The 22,224-nt window shown below is 41.2% G+C and overlaps 1 protein-coding gene across 1 annotated transcript in view; it reads right to left on the bottom strand.

The window, feature by feature from the left end:
- Nucleotides 1-22,224, bottom strand: part of MYO16 (myosin XVI) — a 2,830,569-nt gene that overhangs the window by 1,203,994 nt on the left and 1,604,351 nt on the right. Inside the window, exon 20 of the mRNA XM_078658257.1 lies at nucleotides 5,068-5,209. Coding sequence (XP_078514383.1) covers nucleotides 5,068-5,209 — 142 coding nt within the window. The remainder of the gene's footprint in view (nucleotides 1-5,067; nucleotides 5,210-22,224) is intronic.

Raw genomic sequence — 22,224 nt, 5'->3', positions numbered from 1 at the left:
GTCCAGGAAAGACATGGCTTGGCAGTTCGGGCTGGACTGTTCCCATGAGTCACAGGGTCAAGACTGATTTGCATATGGCCATGTCTGAACTGGGGTGGCTTGGTGAGCAAAATAACGATGGATTAAACCCAGATCTGTGACTGGGGGTGAATGTTTTGCCATTGTGCAACATTCCGTCCATCATCTTGTGTGTTTTGCTAATACTAAAAGAGGGCACAGCCCATTATATTTGTACTAACAGTATATGAATATTCCCTGAATATTCCTATTTTATTATTTTGCGACCAGGTCACAAAGTTATTTATAAGTATGTGAAATAGTACTACAAGTGCACTACTTTAAGTCCTCATAAAACCCTTTGTAAATTGGCCCCACTCTTTCAAAAATATATAGGAACATTCTGTTTGCAAGCTTACCTAGGATTGTTGTCATTTAACTAGCTTAGATTCAACCTGATTCATTTAGAATCATCTGTTGCCACATACTTCCCATTACTTAATGGATAAACTTGAACTTGCATATGCAGTTGATCTTTTAGACATGGACAAAGTGTTCACCTTAGCCAACTGGAAATTTCCCTTGTTGGTGTTGGCAAACATGACATTCCATCCCCAATTTGTAATGGTAATAAGTATAATGGATTATTCTAAGTAATTAAAGATTAGCAAAGTGAATTGGGGTACGTGTATTGACTGAGCTATGGTTCTGGTGCCATCATAAACAACAAAGACCTATGTCTAATTCTTATTAAGATTGATTACTTAATTTACCTGGGCATGAAACAAATGCAAACCCAATCTTTCTGTCTGTACTGCTAATATTACAAACCCTCAAGGTTACACCCACTTGCAAACATCTTGTGGGAATAGAACTGATACTTTTGTGACTTCCAAATTTGCCCAGTAAAGATATAGGGGCAGATGTATCAAGGGAATTTTTAGTCGCAAACGCTGCAATTCGCAAAAAAGCAGCGTTTGCGACTAAAAATTTGGTAAATGGAATGTATGAAGAAAAATGTATAGCAAAATTAAGGAATCGCAAAATTTGCGATTCCTTCATTTTGTGTAAGCATGTAAGGAATCGCAAATTGCGATTCCTTAAATGCTATGCATCAAGCATTTCAATTTAGCGACTTTTCCTTAAGAAATCGCAAATTACCACCCACTTCAAGTTGGTGGTAATTTGCGAATTCTTACACAAATGCACTTTTTTGCATTTGTGAAGGTGCCATGTGGCGCACATACATGCCCTTAGGGCATGTATGTGCGCCATATGTGCACACATGTGAATTTCAGGGGTGCAGCAGGGTGTCCTTAGGACACCCTTGCACCCTTGAAATTATTCTCAATTTGCGATTCTCAAATTGCAAATCGCAAATTGAGAATAACTTCCCATTCATTCCTATAGGCCTCCTGGCCCATAGAAATGAATGGGAAATTATTCCTTAATTGTGAATTCGCAATTTGCTATTCGCAATTAAGGAATAATAAGAAATCGCTAAAAAATTGCAATTTTTTAGATACATACCATTTTGCAATTCTCAAATAGCGATTCTCAAAAAATCTCTATTTGAGAATCGCAAATAGGTATTTTGATACATCTGCCCCATAGTGAACAAAATGTAATATTGGTCTTGATAGCCTTAGGGTGGTCTTCCCTCCAACTTTTTGCCTTCCTCCTTGACTTTTTATTAACTTGTTTTTGCTGGCCCTAGTACTCTGAGCACTTTACTGTTGCCAACCAGTGATAAAGTGCATGTGCATTCTCCCTAAAATATGGTCATATTGGCTGATCCCCAAATGTCATATTTAATTTACTATAAAGTCCCTAGTAAAGGGCACTACATATGCCCAGGACCTGTAAATGAAAGGCTACTAGTGGGCCTGCAGCACTTATTCGCCACCTACTTAAGTAGCCCTTTAACCATGGTCAGGCCGCCTGTCATTGCAGAGCATGTGTGTGCAGTTTACACTGCCATTCCGATCTGGAAAGATAAACCTCATACCAGGCCCAGACCTTCTCTTTTTATACATATCAGTCACCCCCAAGGTAGGCCCTGGACAACCCTGAGGGCAGGGTACACAGTTTTTAAAAAGCAGGACTTGTACTTTTAAATGTTACATGTCCCTGGAGTGAAGAACTCTCAGATTCTTTTTTTCAGTACTACTAGGCCTATCTTTCCCATAGGATAACATTGGGGTTATCTTAGTACCTTTTAATGAGGGTAATTCCCAATTGGAATGAGATGAACCCTTCAAATTTGGTTTCTTTCCAAATTTAAAATCCAAACTCATGGTAAGTAAGATGTTAAATTGTAATTCTAAAAATGCCCATTTTAGAAAGTTCGTACTTTCTTGTTTTAGCCATTTGGTGCCTACTTCTGCCACTGATCACATGTCTAGGGCATGTGACAGATGGGATATGTGTATTTCCTCTTTACAGCCATAAACAAATGTGAGCTTAGATATGATTTCTTTTGCCCATCGTGGCAGGATGGGAGAAAGTATCTGGACCCAGTCTCACTTACACCTGAATAGGCTGTGTCCTGCGCCGAAAAAAAGGGCTGCATACCCCACTGTAGTGAGTCTGGAACCAAGGCAGGAAGGGCAGTGTTTCTGTGCACTTCAAATGCCTGTCTTGGAAGTCTCCCCCACTTCAAAGGCAACATTGTGTATAAGTACTGGATCTCAGACACCACTTCAATACACTTCTGGACTTGTGAAGCCTCTGCAAAGTAGAAGGACTGTTGTGCTGCTGAAAGGACCGTCAATCTGCTGGACTTCAATTTTTACTAGACCCTTGCCTTGCTGTGCTGAACTGCCGCCTTCTGCACTCTTGCCTGGGTTGAGGGGACTGGACCTGCATCACTTGAACCCAGAGTGACTCCAAGGGATATCTGGCTGGCCTCCTGTTCTGAAGTCTCAGAGACATAAAAGAATTCCAACCAACCTGCTTCTGCACCTAAGCTGTAAGTCTGCCTTTCCAAGTGGTGCCACCCCAGTCCTGGACTCTAGGAAGTGGGCCTAAGGTGTATCTCCAGCGGACCAACACATCTTCTGCTGAGTGACGCACCGTTGAGCTGATCCAATGCATCACCTTGGCTGAGTGGTGCATCTTAGAGCAGAACAGTGCATCAACGCTGTTGCGTGGATTAGACCTATCGCAATAGGTTCGCATCACCGCAGTATTTCACATCTGGGACTGACGCATCGCCTTCGGGCCACTGCTGTATGACGCTTTACCCAGCGCACGCTACTTCCATCCCCATCAAGACAGCCTCAACGACGATGACGTACCTCTGCATCACAGCTTCACTGCTCATTGAAACCAACACATCACCCCTGTTGTGCATCACATCCTTGACACCGAACTTCGCGTTGCAAGCTCCATCAACAGGATCCTTGACGTAATTGTCTACTCGTTATCCTGCAAGCACAGGAAATCTGATCCCTGCCCATTCAGGTCAACTTGACAATCAAAGTGCCCTATTGTGTAACTCCTTGGAGGAATTTCACACCTCATTCAGGCCAAGGAGAGGCTGAAGAGTTAAAGCAAATTAGCCTCCAGGAATCTCAGACAGGAAAATGGTAATTTTTAACAAATTATTTTTACTTAATGTCTAATAAAAATCTGACTTTACTGTTGAATTGTATTTTTAATAACTATTGAAACTAGTTTCTTAAATATTTTTCTAGCTGGTCACATTCCTGAGATGCAGTATTAGTAATATAATCTGTACTCAGATTTGCTTCATAGGTCAGCCAGGCCTGCCACAGTGAAAATAGCTTATAGATCATTGTCACTGTAGGGACATGGTAACATTATTTTTCTACTTGGCGCCCTTTTTGATACAATGCACCCTATCTTGTGGGCTACAAGTCCTACACAGGGGTGACATATTCATATTTAAAGTGGAGGTTTTTAGCCATCAGAAACGGTTTATTTTAAAAAGAAGCACTGGAGGTTTTATACTACAGTAGTAACGCTACAATGGTAGGCTTCAAACCATGTTTTCTCTGTCACACTACGGGGTGACACTACAGTGCTATAGTCTGCATGTGGCATTTTTACTTTCTTTGCCATAGGTTAATTATCTACACCATATGCTATGCCATTATATGCCATTCAGATATTAGTGAATTTCACCATTTTAAGGGGTCAGAGGACACACACACCTGGTATTGCATAGCAGTGACACAGTGTGGAGAGTAAAAAAAACAGCAATAAAATTCAGCAAAAAATGGAGGTGACCACGCAAAAAAAGTAATTTACTCACAAAAGAATTGATTTCATATTACACATCCAGCCTGTGTGACAGCTACTGAAAGCTATAAGGCACATTGCGTTCAAATTAATCGTAAAGACTGATTTTTTTTTCCTTTCCTTTTGCAATCCTACACACAGATTTGTGTATCCTGTTTCCAAAATCCACAAACCTGCCTTCCAGTTTATTCAACAACTAATATACATGAATAAATCACTAACTGTCTTTCCTGTGATATCTCTAATTTAAAACCTGCGTAAAATAGCATTTATCATTCCTATCAACTTCAAAATCATTTGGACTATACGAGGTCCGTTTCACCTTTGGTCCATTTTTAATTGGTTGACACCATTTTACTAGTTTGAACAATCATGATAGATAAAAGCAACTTATGAATTTAAAAAGTTTCAAACTACTTAAATTATCATTGGGGAAACAATCAAAGTATTTTAACACTATTGATCATTTTGACACTCTTCAATTGCTCTGAATTTCTGCTGGAAATTGGCTGTATTAAACTGTTAGATTTTAGATTGTCTAGAAAAGGTTTGGTTGTTTATGAATAGTATAACAAATTTGATATCCACCATTTGTCTCGCAATGACCTTATGCTAAGCTGAATTTTCAAGAGAGCAGTTCTGAGAAACAACGTAGTGCTTGGGAGAAAGTAAATATAGAGCTTTTCTATATGATATTGAAAGACACAGGCATGTGTTCATTATTAATAAAATATGTGTCATAAAAAGGAGATAGAAATATGATAGCTAACAGTTGTATCCTTTGCATATTGTATAAACAAATACCTGCTGTTATCATCTTGATTTTGGAGGTAGTAGTTTGCAATGTTGACCAAAAAGCTGAACAAACGGCAATAGAGTGACTTTGCTAGAAGGTCCCGATAAAATTCAGCAATTTCAATAGTGTGCCGCCTCATTATCATATCCCCTGAGAAAGAGAAAGTAAAAAAGTTGACATGTAAAGGCATTCTAAAAGCAAATATATTCTGGTGCTTGCAATGGAAGAGATGTTTAAAGAAAAATATTTTCGACAAGATCCTTATCAGTTTTTTGCTACAGTATGCAGCAGGTAGTTTTGCAGAAAAAACATTCACTTCCTGTGGTCACTTCGAATTATTGACAGATTATGATGTTCATTGTTACCCAGTTTTTATGAAACTCTTTTTATTGACCTTGAAAAGAGGAAACACTGAACAGAACCAACTATCATTTGAACTTGTGACATTGGGATCCAAGTGAGATGCATACAATGGATGTAGTAGTCTACCAAGCCACTAGACCTGAAATGCCTTCTCTTTTACAATAATTGCCACTAAAATCCCAAAACAAATTGAATAGCATTATAGTCGATCCTATTGGGCTAGCACTTTGTTGTCAGACGTGTGCACAAATTAAAGAAATGCTTGTTGAAATACATAGATTTTCAAAAAGACACAACTGCAGTTTAGCTCATATTTCTATCATAATGCAGGTGTGGCCACATATGAACCTACTGATTGATGTTATCACACAATTTTGCATTCAGCTACTGCTGTACTAGTTATGCTGTTACAGTACATAATGAGGACTTGTTTGAAAATATAGCTCACTGTTATATATATTATGTCTAGAACTGTATTAAACATTTAATACAACATTCACATAGATTTAATTAATTGATGTGTACAGTAAAAGCAAATAACATTAGGGACCTCCTCCAGCACCAATGTCTCTAGAAGTGGCAAGATGTTTAGCTGTTGAATGTGCCAGAAAGTGATGGAAAAAAGAAACTACATCTTTACACAGACATTAATTTGTTCAACTACCTTTTACACAAAAAGAGTGTTGAGGTGCTTGAAATGTTATATACAAATATTATATATATATATATATATATATATATATATATATATATATTATATATATTACCTACTGGCGATAGCCAGTAGGTATATATAGTTAGGATTTTTTTCCTATGGGATTTTTGAAAATTCTATGTCGAATAACTTTGGCGTTTGAGGACAGAATTGGCTGAAATTTTCAGGAAAATGGAACATTTTGTTTCTGAGCAGCCCCTGAAAATTTGGGGGGGTTTCGTCAAGGGGGGGCCGAGAAAAAAGGGGGGTCCCAAAACATGTTTTTCCCATGCAATTTTCCTTAGGGCGGTTGGCCTCACTTTTAGCCTGAACGGCTGAATGGATTTACACCAAACTTGGCAAAATTGTAGGGACTGGTAGCCCGATGTGCCTTTGCTATGTCTCAAGATATAGGCTCCAGTGGTTTTTACGAAAATTAACTTTGAAAAATATATATTGGGCTACATTGGGCTATATATATGTTGGAGCCCAAATGTAGCCCAATGTAGCCCAATGTAGCCCAATGTAGCCCAAAGATGGCCACCAGAGACAAAAAAAAACAAATGTAGCCCAAATATCAGCCAGATGTAGCCCAACTATAGCCCAATGACAGAATGTCCCAGAGTGTTCTAAAGAACAACTAGAGTGCTAACAGTCCTGCTTATTACAAAGGTATGGCACACCTGAAGCCATCTTGATTGGAATAAAGTGGTAACTCTTAAAACATTTAATTTAAAAAGGAACAAAATGAGGGGGTTCATTTTTCCATAGAAAGTATGATTAGCGAATATATGACGAAATCCCGCATACCATCGGTCCGCAAAAAAAAATCCCGCATGTACTATTAGGCCGCAAATTAAAATAACGAAAACTTTTAGAACGAATATGCCTTTAGCATACACTAAACAACTAAACTACCCTAAACCCTAAAACACTACCCCCAGCATGACCCTACACTACACAAACAGTACAACACTACCCTAAACCCTAAAACACTACCCCCAGCATGACCCTACACTACACAAACACTACAACACTACCCTAAACCCTAAAACACTACCCCCAGCATGACCCTACACTACGCAAACACTACAACACTACCCAAAACCCTAAAACACTACACCCCAGCATGACCCTACACTACGCAAACACTACAACACTACCCTAAACCCTAAAACACTACCCCCAGCATGACCCTACACTACACAAACACTACAACACAACCCTAAACCCTAAAACACTACCCCCAGCATGACCCTACACTACGCAAACACTACAACACAACCCTAAACCCTAAAACACTACCCCCAGCATGACCCTACACTATGCAAACACTACAACACTACCCTAAACCCTAAAACACTACCCCCAGCATGACCCTACACTACAACACTACCCAAAACCCTAAAACACTACACCCCAGCATGACCCTACACTACGCAAACACTACAACACTACCCTAAACCCTAAAACACTACCCCCAGCATGACCCTACACTACGCAAACACTACAACACTACCCAAAACCCTAAAACACTACACCCCAGCATGACCCTACACTACGCAAACACTACAACACTACCCTAAACCCTAAAACACTACCCCCAGCATGACCCTACACTACGCAAACACTACAACACTACCCTAAACCCTAAAACACTACCCCCAGCATGACCCTACACTACGCAAACACTACAACACTACCCTAAACCCTAAAACACTACCCCCAGCATGACCCTACACTACGCAAACACTACAACACTACCCTAAACCCTAAAACACTGCCCCCAGCATGACCCTACACTACGCAAACACTACAACACTACCCTAAACCCTAAAACACTACCCCCAGCATGACCCTACACTACGCAAACACTACAACACTACCCAAAACCCTAAAACACTACCCCCCAGCATGACCCTACACTACGCAAACACTACAACACTACCCAAAACCTTAAAACACTACCCCCAGCATGACCCTACACTACGCAAACACTACAACACTACCCAAAACCCTAAAACACTACCCCCAGCATGACCCTACACTACGCAAACACTACAACACTACCCAAAACCCTAAAACACTACACCCCAGCATGACCCTACACTACGCAAACACTACAACACTACCCAAAACCCTAAAACACTACCCCCAGCATGACCCTACACTACGCAAACACTACAACACTACCCTAAACCCTAAAATACTACACCCCAGCATGACCATACACTATGCAAACACTACAACACTACCCAAAACCCTAAAACACTACCCCCAGCATGACCCTACACTACGCAAACACTACAACACTATCCTAAACCCTAAAACACTACGCCCAGCATGACCCTACACTACGCAAACACTACAACACTACCCTAAACCCTAAAACACTAGCCCCAGCATGACCCTACACTACGCAAACACTACAACACAACCCTAAACCCTAAAACACTACCCCCAGCATGACCCTACACTACGCAAACACTACAACACTACCCTAAACCCTAAAACACTACCCCCAGCATGACCCTACACTACGCAAACACTACAACACAACCCTAAACCCTAAAACACTACCCCCAGCATGACCCTACACTAAACAACCACCACAACTCTACACTACACTAACACAACACTACACTACACAACACTACACTACACTACACAATCACTAACCCACAAAAAAATTAACACAAACCCACTTACCTCTCTCGTCATCGTGGTTTTCACATCGCAAATGCATTTACCATACATGCCTTTAAAACGTAATTCTTTGTAAAGGCATGCGCGATAAATGCACATGCGTTTTGAAAAAATGCGGGATAATGGTATGCGAGGTCAATGACCTTGCGGGATAATGGTATGCGGACTGAAAGTCTGCGGGATAAAAAATGCGGGAAAATGGCTGCAAACCATGATTAGCAGCAGACTTCCCTGGTGAGCACTAGCTTTACTACAGTGATCTAATGAGCAACTAGAGTGCTAACATTCAGAATTTATGGCAAATGTGTGACACATCTGAATGCCTTCTTGATAGAACCAAAGTAAACAAGCATTGAAAATGCAATAGATCTCGCCCTCGTTTAAGTTAAAGCCATTCTGTTTGTAATGAGGTGGCTTTTTAGCTTTGCTTTTATTAGTGTATTTAAAACTTTCATGTAAATAACATGCATATGTATGCATATATGTATATGTATGCATGCATTTATATTTATATAGATATGCAGATTATATATGTTTATATATGTATATTACCTACTGGCGATAGCCAGTGGGTATATATAGTTAGGATTTTTTCTCTATGGGGTTTCTGAAAATTCTATGTCTAATAACTTTGGCGTTTGTGGACGGAATTGGTTGACATTTTCAGGAAAATGGCACATTTTGTTTCTGAGCAGCCCCTGAAAATTTGGGGGGGTTTCGCCAAGGGGGGGCCGAGAAAAAAGGGGGGTCCCAAAACGCGTTTTTCGCATTCATTTTTCCATAGGGCGGTTGGACTCACTTTTAGCTCGAACGGCTGAATAGATTTACATGAAACTTGGCAAAATTGTAGATATGGTTTGCCCGACGTGCCTTTGCTATGTCTCAATATATGTGCTCCAGTGGATTTTGAGAAATTAACGTTTAAAAAAATATATATATCTGTGACAGCGCTCCGGTTAGCGCCACGGTTCGCGTACCTGATGCGTAACGGAACTTCGCGAAGCGAAGCTGATTGGCTCTCCGGTGTCTGTCAACATTCTAAACAGTCCGGAGCGGCCGCCATCTTGTCTCTCGGTACGATCGAGAGACAAGATGTGGTGAAAAACGAAGGGGGAAATGAAGGAAAGGGGGCAAGGTAGATCACTCCTGACCCCCTAGGATTGATGAGGGGGATATTAAAGTGCCCCGCGGGGCAAAAAAAAAAAAATTTTTTTTTTTTGCGATTTTACGCCGTAGAGGCGCGTCCCGGTACGTGAACCGGGCAGCTCACCGGGCAGCTCACCGGGCAGCTAACCGGGCAGCTAACCGGCAGCGTAGCTGTCAACATTGTAAACAGTCCGGAGCGGCCGCCATCTTGTCTCTCGGTAGGTTCGAGAGACAAGATGTGGTGAAAAAAGAAGGGGGAAATGAAGGAAAGGGGGCAAGGTAAACCCCTCCTGACCACCTAGGATTGATGAGGGGGATATTAAAGTCCCCCGCGGGCAGCTAACCGGCAGCGTAACGGGAGTCCGCCATCTTGTGTTTTTGGAGCGTCCGGTTCGCGTACCGGGTAGCGTCCCGGTAAGCGTAACAAGGGGAAAACCAAGAGAAACAGTAAAAAAAAAAGTAAGGGAATAGATTTCCAGCAAACTTGGCAAAATTGTAGGGACTGTTTGTTTGATGTGCCTTTGCAAGGCCTCAAGATATGTGCACGTGTGGATTTTGTCTAATTAAGGTTAAAAAAAATATATATATCTGTAAGCGTGCTCCGGCACGCTTACGTTACGGGTTTTGTTTGCGCTGCAGAGCCGATACGTCACGGTTATGCGACGCGTCATGAGGCGTCTCACGTGGCTACGTGATACGTCACGTAATAAAGAATATATTTTACAGCTATAGATATTAGCTTTTAAAAAACCAATGAAATTCACTGAAAAAACCATAGGTTATAGACCATATATAGTTAGGAATTTGCATTTACAAAACCTTGAAAATTCACTGAAAAAACCATAGGTTAGAGACCATATATAGTTAGCTGGACATTTTATTGACATAAAACCAATGAAATTCCATATATAGTTAGTTGCACTAACTATATATCGCGCACACGCAATCCACTGCTGATGATGTCACATATTACATCATTCATGACATGGTCAGTGACATCACTGATGACATCACTGATGACATCTCAAATGACATCACTGATGACATCACTGATGACATCTCAAATGACATCACTGATGACATCATGACACACCAATACCAGTTACTACATACGCACTCACTGATTCCTACGTCTACACACACATTCACTCATTCACCCATACAATCACTCATACATACAGTCACTCATTATTACAACACTATCATATGCACTCATACACCTATGCAGACACTCACACACTGCCACTCATCCATGGAGTTACTCACACACCTAGTCAGTCCTGTAAAGAATCAATCACACTTCCATTTCCTCATCTATACAGTTAAACACAGAACACCATACTTCAGTGACATCACTGATGACATCACTGATGACATCTCAAATGACATCACTGATGACATCTCAAATGACATCACTGATGACATCATGACACACCAATACCAGTTACTACATACGCACTCACTGATTCCTACGTCTACACACACATTCACTCATTCACCCATACAATCACTCATACATACAGTTACTCATTATTACAACACTATCATATGCACTCATACACCTAGTCAGTCCTGTGAAGAATCAATCACACTTCGATTTCCTCATCTATACAGTTAAACACAGAACACCATACTTTTCACACATATACTAACACATACTTACTCTCTTATACAATCACTGATACAAGTACACATTGATATGCACAGAGTCACACACCTCCCAGCCAGCCACACACACACTCAGTCTTCCATACATCCACTCATTCTTCAATATGTAAAACATATTTAAACTGTACAAAAACACACAGACACTAGATGATGTCATCAGTGATGTCATTTGAGATGTCATCAGTGATGTCATCAGTGATGTCATTTGAGATGTCATCAGTGATGTCATCAGTGATGTCACTGACCATGTCATGAATGATGTAATATGTGACATCATCAGCAGTGGATTGCGGGTGCGCGATATATAGTTAGTGCAACTAACTATATATGGAATTTCATTGGTTTTATGTCAATAAAATGTCCAGCTAACTATATATGGTCTCTAACCTATGGTTTTTTCAGTGAATATATATATATATATATATATATATATATATATATATATATATATATATATTTCTAGAGGCAGAGCATTTTTTCATTTACCAATAATTCTGGCGTCCTTTGATGAATCTTTGTGAAATTTTCAAAACTAGTTTGTCGCTTATTTTAGCTCCTGACTTGCTAATTTCGGATTGATCCATCAAGCGAGGGACAAGAAAAAGAGGAGGTCCCAAAAGGCTTTTTCTCTATGTTAGTATCAATAGGAAACTTCAGACACGGCTACAGCCGAACTGCAGATCGGAATTACATCAAATTTGGCAGAAAAGTAGCTCTTGGTCCAGAAAACGCACTTTTTGTTAAATGGTGTAAATCGTTCAGTAGTTGCTGAAAAATTCAAAGATTTCTCAGATATAGAACTGAGGATCCGTGACCCCTCCCGATCTCATGCCTGAGATCTGATTGGCTGCCAACACATCAAGCCAAGAAGTGTTGGCAACCATCTTGTGACTCGGTTCACCAAGTCACAAGAAAAAACATTAAAAAAAGAAAAGAGGACAGGGTAGAAGCACCCTGACTCCCTATGCCTCTTGGGAGGAGGGGGCAATCCCACAGGGTCAAAAAAGCACATATTTTTACCACTTTCTGCAGTATTCACATTGGATCCGTGACTCCTGCTGAATTTATTTAAAAAAATGAAATGCGTTTTCCCGCGCTTCGTTAAATTGAAGGCCTGCGGGTGGGTCAGGTTCCTGGGGCAGTTTATGTGGTAATGCAGGGGGTGCCTATGGGACCTCCTGCGCCCTGGGGACTGCCACCTCTCCATAACAAACTTAATAAAAGAGGTACGGTGGGCCACATGGACCCCCGCAGACTTGGCGACTGCCACCTCCCTGGGGCTAATTATTAAAAACATGAGGGGGAGGCCCTATGGCCTCTCCCAAGCCCCTCGGACCACCACCTCCCCGGGGCTAATGTATTGGGGGGCTTCAAGGACCCCCCTGACCCAGGGACCAGAACCTAACCGGGCCTTAAAATTTCATGTGAGGGGCATAACAGAACTTCCCCGGCCCAGGGACCATCAGCTCCCTGGGGCCAAACTGTATATTAAAAAAATGGGAGGGGGCTCGCGGGTCCCCCTCCGGGCCATACATGGGGCTTGGGGACTGCCATCCCCCAGGGCTGGCTCCAGCAATGTCCTGGGATGCGCACCCCCAGGACATTGCAGCTTGCTATGGCTTGGCAGCAGCAGTGCTCCAGCCAAGCAATAGCAAACTCTCTGCTTTCAGCAAGCGCTTGCAGAAAGCAGAGAATGTCTGTTTTCCTGCCCGCTGTGAATTGAGCAAGGAGACAGACATTGCTTTGGGATCTAGGGAGCTACGTGTCAGCAGCTCCCTAGATCCCAAAGCAATGCCAGCTCTCGTAGGAAGCGAGAGCCAGCATGGACCGCACTGGCCTTCAGGCTCCCCCTGCGGACCCTAACATTGGCAGTGGGTGCCCTGGGTTGGGACCAGGGCACCCACACTACAGGCTAAGCTCAGGGTAATGTGGTCCCCGAGGCCACATGGCCCCCCTCCAATGTTTTATTTAAAAAAAAAAAGAAAATGGGGCAGGACTGAGGGATGGAGTTCCTGGGGCCAAAAATTGGCAGGGAGGGAGGCCACTCGCCCCCCTCCCTTTAAATAAATATTTTTTTAAAATTAAAAGGCTGGGCCCCTGGGGCTGGGGTACCTGGGGCTGAAACTGGACCAGGGAAGGGAGGCCATGCGGCCCCTCCATTTCCTTTAAAAAGAAAAATGTATAATGATAAAAAAAAGAAAGGTCTGGGCCCGGGTGATGGGGTTCCAGGGGCCAAAATCAGCTGCGGAGGGGACCGTACGCGTAGTAGTGAACCAGGAGCTGTGTTTGCAGAGTGGTTGAGAATGGGGGCATGGCCTCTGTCAACTTCTCAGCAATCCAGCTATATGGGTCTTACTGGAGGCAACAGGAGGACTTGTTGGCCACCAGGGGCCCTCCAGGGCGAAGGGAACTTCATAACCCAACTAGTAGTGCACCAGAAGGTGCATTTGCAGAGTGGTGGAGAAAGGGGCTGTGGCCTCCCACCAGATCTCAGCGATCCTGCTGTGTGGGACTTACTGGAGCCAGCAGGAGGGTTAGTTGGCCCCCAATGACGTCCTTGGGGGGCAATTATCCCTCTTGTTGTCTCCAATAAGACCCACACAGTGGGATTTTCTAAGAGATCTTCAGAGGCCATGCCCCCTTTCTCTACCATTCTGCAAACGTGGCATGTGGTGCACTACTGGTTGAGGCATAAAGTCCACTTTAGTCCTGAGGGACAATGGGGTCAAGAAGCCCTCCTGGTATCTCTTGTAAGTCCTACACAGCTGCCCTAGCCCCCTTTCTCCATCACTCTGTAAACAAGACTACAAGGTAAAAAAACAGAAATTCACTGAAAGGAACAAAGATTACAGGGATTTCATAGATAGGCATTAGCATTTAAACAACCTTAGAAAAGGTAAAAGCCAAAGGTTACAGGAATGTTATAGTTAGGCTGACATTTCACTCATAAAAAAATAGAAAAATTAAGCTATTATAGTTAGTGAGCTAACTTTGACCCGCACATCCGCCTTATGACCTCACACATTACATCATTCATGACATGGTCAGTGACATCACTGATGACATCTCAAATGACATCACTGATTACATCATCCACAGAATCTCTGATGCACCTACTCAAACACCAATATACCCTTTCATAGACCCAATCCAACTTCAACACTCCAGTCTTAAAACCAATGACACACCCACACCAATACATATACACCCACTCACTGAGGCATAGGTCTAAACACAAATCCACTCAGTCACCCACACAGCCACTCATACACCAACTCACTCACTGATATATCCATTGATATACCCCTACAGCCACTCACACACTGTCATTCACCCATAGAGCTATTCACAAACCTACTCACTAACCAATAGTGTCAATCACACATCCACTAAGTCACCTATGCAGTTATACACACACCCACTCACTTATTCATACAGATACTAACACATATTCACACACCTATACAGTCACTGACATAAACACATACTCACCTATACAGCCACTCTCACAATCACTCCTACATACAGTCACTCATATACTCTAACACTCACCTATACTGCCTTGTACATATTCATTTACTTACCCATATAGCCTCTGACACGTCCATTCACTCACCCACACAGCCATACACACACTCAGTCCCCCACAAACACGCTCACTAACCCACACAGCCACTGACTCAGCTAGTCACTTATCCATGCAGGCAGTCACACACCCCCTCACCCACCCAACCAGACACTCATACACCCATGCAGGTACTTGGACAACCAATCAATAACCCATACAGCCACTCATGTACCCATTAACCAACCTATACAGCCACTAAGTCATCAGCTGAAAAACTGATACAGACTTTTACACAACCTAGTCACTCACCCTTACATTCACCGAGGAACCTAATCACTCACTTATACAGCTAGCCAAGCACCCGCTGAATCATCCATACAGGCACTCATACACCCACTGATTCACCAATACACCTTGGTATATACATTACACTCTCATAAACTTTTTAAAAACATTCACAGTCACTGGATAATATCATCAGTGATTTCATTTGAGATGTCATCAATGATGTTATCAGTGATGTCACTGACCATGTCATAAGTGATGTAATATGTGAGGTCATAAGCAGTACATTGCGGGGGCACGAGTTATAGTTAGCTTACTAACTATAACAGCTAAATTTCTCTGGTTTTGTATGAGTGAAACATCAGCCTAACTATAACCTCCCTGTAACCTCTGGGTTTTTCAGAGTATTTAAATACATATATATTCACTGAAAAAGGTTTCAGGAACGTTATAGTTAGTTGGACATTTCACTCGTATAAACCAGAGAAATTATCCAATTATAGTTAGTTCAGCTAACTAAAACTCGCGCCCCCGCAATGCACTGCTGATGACGTCACAAATTACATCATTCATGACATAGTCAGTGACATCACTGATGACATCACTGACAACATCTCAAATGACATCACTGATGACATCATCCAGGGAATATATATATATATATATATATATATATATATATATATATATATATATATATATTCGTACCGGGTGGTTCCCTTTCTCCCCAGTTTGGCGCTGCTTCAAAGGTGCGTGGCTCTCGCGGTCGAACCAAACCGCCGATAATTCCAACAATTAGTCTTCTTGGGAAACCAAAAAAGAGCCGCAAACTCCAGCCTCGTTTGTTTCTGAAAATTTGATTTATTGTTCAATCCATTACGTAGTCTCCGCACAGATTTAGACCACCGCGTTTCAGTAGTTCTGTACTACCTCGATCACGGTTAGTTAATTTCGCGGGCAAACATCATTTAAAAACCTTTTTCAAACAGGAAGCTGTCATTACCCAGCTCACTGTATGTCACGGGAGGGGAAGGAGGCTACCTCAGGGATTCTAGGTCTTGCAGTCCCGATTATTCCTTCCGTGACATGTAATTACCTTGTTTATGCAACATTAGATATGTTTTCATCACATACAAATGCTTCCGATTTACAAAAAACACCACTGTGATCAATTTACAATTATTTACAAAGATGCTCATTCTAGGACCATGTGTAAATAAAGTTTTATCAATGCATTTCTATATGTCCTTTTCCAATGCATTTGTTGATATTATTTAAAGCGCTTTCAAAGTTCCTTTATCCTTTGTGTTTTTAGCCCTCCAGCGGGCGATACTGGTGGTGTTGTGATTTTATACTTAGAGATGTTAACAGTTCTTTGCTTTGATGTTGCATAATTGTATCTTGCTTAAATAGAGAATTTTGAAGCTTTCGTTTTCACATATGTATATACAGTTCTTTCGACTGATTCAGTCCGAAGGGTGTCATGGTGCGGAAATTCAATATATGACGTGACTCCTTCTGGCGTAAGATTTTTTTCTCGGTGGCCACCTCTCTCGGATATAGGTATTGTTTCTATTCTGAAGAATTTTAGGAGTTTCCAGTTACCATTGTGATGAGTTTCCATATGTTTGGCTACCGCGTTGTTTCTGTCTTTGTTCACCGTAGCACGGAAATGCTCAAGAATTCGTTTTTTTAGCTCGCATATAGTGCTCCCTAAATATTTCAGCTTGCAGGGGCACTCGATGATGCAGATGGTATATTGACTCTTGCATGTTATCAGTTCTTTTATTTTCCAGACTTTGTTGTTTGCCATCATTGTTTCTTTTGTTGGGTTCGCTATTTCACAAACTTTACAATTATGGCATTTTATGAATCCCTTCGTTTTCAACCAGGTTGTTTTTAAGTTTTTATTTCTGAAATGACTGTGAATCAATTGATATTTTAGATTTCTAGCTCTCCTGTACGTAATTGCTGGATGTCTCCCCATTTTCTCTCCAATCGTTGGATCCAACTGCAAGATCTTCCAGTTTTTCCTCATGATTTGCAGTATTTGTCTGGACTCTTGACTGTAGTCCATGATCATTCTTATGGGTTCCTCTTTAAAAGCGATTTCCTTGTCTTTAGGTTTAAGACACTCCATCCTGGGTTTCTCATTTGCTCTCTTCCAACACTTTTGTATCATGTTTTTACCATATTTCCTCAGTTCAAAGCGTTTTATGGTTCCCGTACTGTTCCTCTTCCATTCATTGTCTTCACTGCAGATTCTTCGCAGACGGAGAAATTCCCCATAGGGAATACTTGTAATTAACGATGGTTGATGGAAGCTTGTGGCTTCCAGAGTTGCATTGGTCGCTGCTGCCTTTTGGTGTAAGGTTGTTTCTATGCAGTTATTTTTAATATACACTTCAGTATCCAAGAATACCACCTTGTTCTTACTTTGCTCATAGGTGAATTTTAGACCTGAGGTACTTGTATTCAAAATTTCAAAATATTGCTGAAACTCCATCTCGCTTCCCTCCCAAATGATGAAAAGATCATCTATAAACCTTTGCCAGGTACCTATATGTTTGGTGAAGCGTTCGTTGTTGATGTTCCAGGCTACCTCTTTTTCCCACCTGCCCATAACTACGCACGCCTAGCTTGGGCTGAAAGAAAAGCCCATTGCAGCTCTATTTTGTTGACAATGCAATTGATCTCCGAAAAGAAATATATTGTTAGTTAAACATGAGGAAATCATACTCAGTAGCGTGTCATTATGTTCTTTATAATGGATATTTCTCTCCTCTAAAAAGTATTGGCAGGCCTTAAGTCCCATGGTGTTGTCAATATGTGTATAGAGGGCAATTACCTCCATCGTTATCAGGGAATACTTTTTATGCCAAGTCAGTTTTTGTAGGATTCCTAGAGAGTCTGTTGTGTCCTTAATATAGGATTGTAGTTGTTCCACATATGGAAACAAAAAATAGTCAATGAAATTGGCGATTGGTTCTAAAAGTGAACCCTTTGCCGATACAATTGGCCTCCCTGGTGGTTTCGTGGGGTCCTTATGTATTTTAGGAAGGAAATACATCGTTGCTAGTTTTGGAAAATCCACAGTCAGATATTTCTTTTCTTCATAATCAATTAGTTTTCTGTTTTCCCATGTTGTTAATTTTTTGTCAATTTCTCTCTTTATTTGATCAGTTGGGTTTGCTTGTAATTTCACATAAAAGTCAGTATAGGTTAATTGGTTCATTGCTTCTGTGGTGTATGCATCACGGTCCCATAGCACCACATTGCCCCCTTTGTCCGCCATTTTTATTTCAATACTTTGGTCATTAATGAGCGTTTGTAGGGCTTCTTGTTCGTTACTGCTCAGATTATTCTTATGCTTTGATTTTTTCATTTTGTAGAGATCATGCGTCACTGCTTCCTGGAAAATATCAATTTTATTTCCCGGGGGTAACTGGGGATAGATTTTGGATTTTGATTTCTTTTGGATTATGCCTGCTCCTAATTGAGGTATCTCTGACTCCAGGGAAATATCTTTGCCTTCCTCAGAGCTCAGGTTGAGTAATGTCAAATAACTTTCCGCTTCCTTTGCTAGAAGCGTTGACTTTGGTTCTGGAAGCTCTTTAGTTTTCTGTTTGTTTTTATTATCCATGAAATATTTAGCCAATTTAATTTTGTGGATGTAGAGGTAAAAATCAATTCTAGTCTGCGCCAAATCCATTCTTTGAATGGGACAATAATTGATGCCTCTTTTTAGTAATGATATTTCCGATGATGTTATTTCTCTCTTTGATAAATTCAATACTTGTAATTCATCCCTCATAGGTCCTTCCTCTGCCTCATACTCTGGGTTTTGGTACCAATCCTTTCACCAACATCTCAAATGACATCACTGATGACATCATCGAGGGACTGTGAATTTATATATATATATATATATATATATCCCACAAGTTGTTGCTTAAAGAAATCCTGTACAACAAAGAGCCGACCCAAAGAATGCTGGTGCAAATTCGAATTTAATCCAGTGAAGCCAGCGCTGCCGCCATGACGCGTTTCGCCTCCAGGGAGGCTTGATCACATGACAAACTACACATGGTGTGCAAGGCTATTTAAAGTGACAGTGCAATTGAGTTACATCATAGACATAGAGAATAAACTATAAGGTAAAAACGCCGCTAATGTGCAAACTGATCAAACCAATGCCAATAGTACAGCAAAAATGTATATATGGCTGACAGAAGCACAATCCATAATTTCTAATGAAACAAAATTCATGGAAAAAGAGCATATTTGTCGGGCAAAAGTACATACTAAATAAACAAAGTATATACATGATAAACAATGTTATCTATGTAGCAACAATGTACATTTTCTCAGTATTCATATAAAAACCCTTAGAGAAATAGCTCAAAGACAGACAATAGCAGCGTTTCTTATAATGTCCTATGAAACTGTTTCGTAAAAGTAGAGCCCCAGTGGGCAAGTCACTTCAAGAAAACTTGAATAGCCAAAAAAGTGCAAAGAGCAGTAGTGCAAATACCCATAAAGTGCATATAGTGAAAAATGTCTCAAACGTTAAAATTGTTAAAAACATATGCCACAGTATCCCAGTTTGTAATAGAATCAATTCATCAATATATACAATTATACAATACAGAAAGAGAGCATAACAAGATCAATGGAAAATTGCTATATCCGGACAGGTCTTAAATGTTTAAAACTCCAAAATTCTAAAGGCAAGTGTAAAGATCCTCTCTATCATTGAGGCCATAAGGGTTCTTGGTGTTGAGCTCCAAGATGTATCTCGTCTCGAGGAGGCGGAGTTTGGCCTCACGATCACCTCCCCTCCTTGATGGCTCAACACAATCAATTAGGAAGAATTGGAGTTTATCAGGGATACCAAGATGTTTCTCCTGAAAATGCCTGGCAACCGGATAGTTCTGATCATGTCCCGTTACTGCCCTTATGTGTTGGAGTATGCGCCTGTGGGCGGGCAGCTTAGTGCTGCCCACATATTGGAGCCCACACGGGCATTCCAACACATAAATAGCGAACTCGGTTTTACAGTTCAACCATTTTGTGATGGCAGTCGGATGTTGTTGAAAGGGACTTTGGAAGTGGGTTTTGTTGATGCCATAACGGCAGGCTTTGCATTGAGGGCATGTTTTAAAGCCCTTCTTCAATGCCCCCCAAGTAGAAGAAACCTTGGGGTCTAAGGTGTTACTCACCAAGGATTTGGACATGGATGGAGATTTCCTAAAAGTCAAGATTGGTTTGGTACCCATTGTGTGACCAATTGTAGGGTCACTACGGACCAGATTCCAATTCTTGTTTACGATTTTGCGTAAAGCACCATGTTGACGATTGAAAGCAAGAATAAGTCGTGGTGCACTTATTTCACCCTTGTCTGATGTTAAATCAAGTTGGTTCACTCTTTTAGATTTGGGGATTAACGCTTCTTGCCTGCTTATAGAATTGGAACGTCTAATGGCTGTCATGATGATTTCTAGGGAATAGCCTCTTTCAAGAAACCGTACTTTACATGCCTCCTGTGCAATTGCACATTCGGCATCAGTGCTACAAATCCGCCGGATTCGAAGCATTTCCCCAAAGGGAATGCTTCGAATCAAATGGGCAGGATGTTGGCTGTTGGAATGCAATATAGTATTGCCAGCACTGGGCTTTCGATAAAGCCGGGTTTTCAGGGCAGAATCACTCACGAATATCTCCACATCCAAAAAACAAATCATTTCAGAACTCAAATTAGCAGTAAAATTAAGATTGACATTGTTCACATTGATCAAGTTCACAAAGGCCCTGGCACTGTCCTGATTGCCTCTCCAAATAATAAAAACATCATCAATGTAGCGAAGATAGAGGGCAATATGGTTACATACCAATTCATGGTGCTGGGTGGCGAGGACCTGCTCCTCCCACAGCCCCACGTGTAAACACGCGTAGCTGGGTGAGAAGCAGGCCCCCATAGCCACACCCCTTATCTGCTGGTAAATCACGCCATTGAAAAGAAAAAATTTCTGCTCCAAGCACATTTTGGTCATTTCGATCAACATCTTATTATGTGCTGTTGGATGAGGCAAATCTTTGTTCAGGTAATGATCCAAGGCCTTGAGACCATCCACGTGTCTGATAGAGGTATAGAGGGATGAGACATCCAAAGTCATGAGCACCATATCATCATCCCATGCAAAATTAGCGATTTTATCAAGGAAATCAAAAGAGTCTTGGACAAATGAAGTCAAGTTCCTAACATGGTGCTGAAGAAAGAAATCAATGTACTTGGACACATGTTCCAAGGAACTGTCTATTGCCGAGATAATCGGGCGTCCAGGAGGTGTAATAGTATCCTTATGAACTTTGGGAAGTAAGTAGAAGGAGGGAATTACCGGATGTTCTTTTTTGAGGTATCTGAACTCCTCATGCGATAAAAGCCCTGCACTTCGCCAAATCTGGAGCTTGCTGGTTTGCTCAATCCAAGTATTTTTCACGATTTGTATGTTACTTCTGCGATAACATGATGAATCATTCAGTTGCAGTTCCGCTTGTTCAAGATACATTGCTCTCGGCCAAAGGACGACATTGCCGCCCTTGTCGGCCTCTTTTACAATGACATTATGATCTGATTTTAGTTTCTTGATCAGTTGGTAGTAACATTGATTTTGTTTTGAGATGCAAAATTTCCTTTTGTTAGTGACAGTGTATAGTTGTTTGATATCACGCACT

This window comes from Lissotriton helveticus, chromosome 8, assembly GCF_964261635.1.
Source record: "Lissotriton helveticus chromosome 8, aLisHel1.1, whole genome shotgun sequence".
Classification (NCBI taxonomy): Eukaryota; Metazoa; Chordata; class Amphibia; order Caudata; family Salamandridae; genus Lissotriton; species Lissotriton helveticus.
This window is presented reverse-complemented; position numbering and strand designations above follow the sequence as displayed.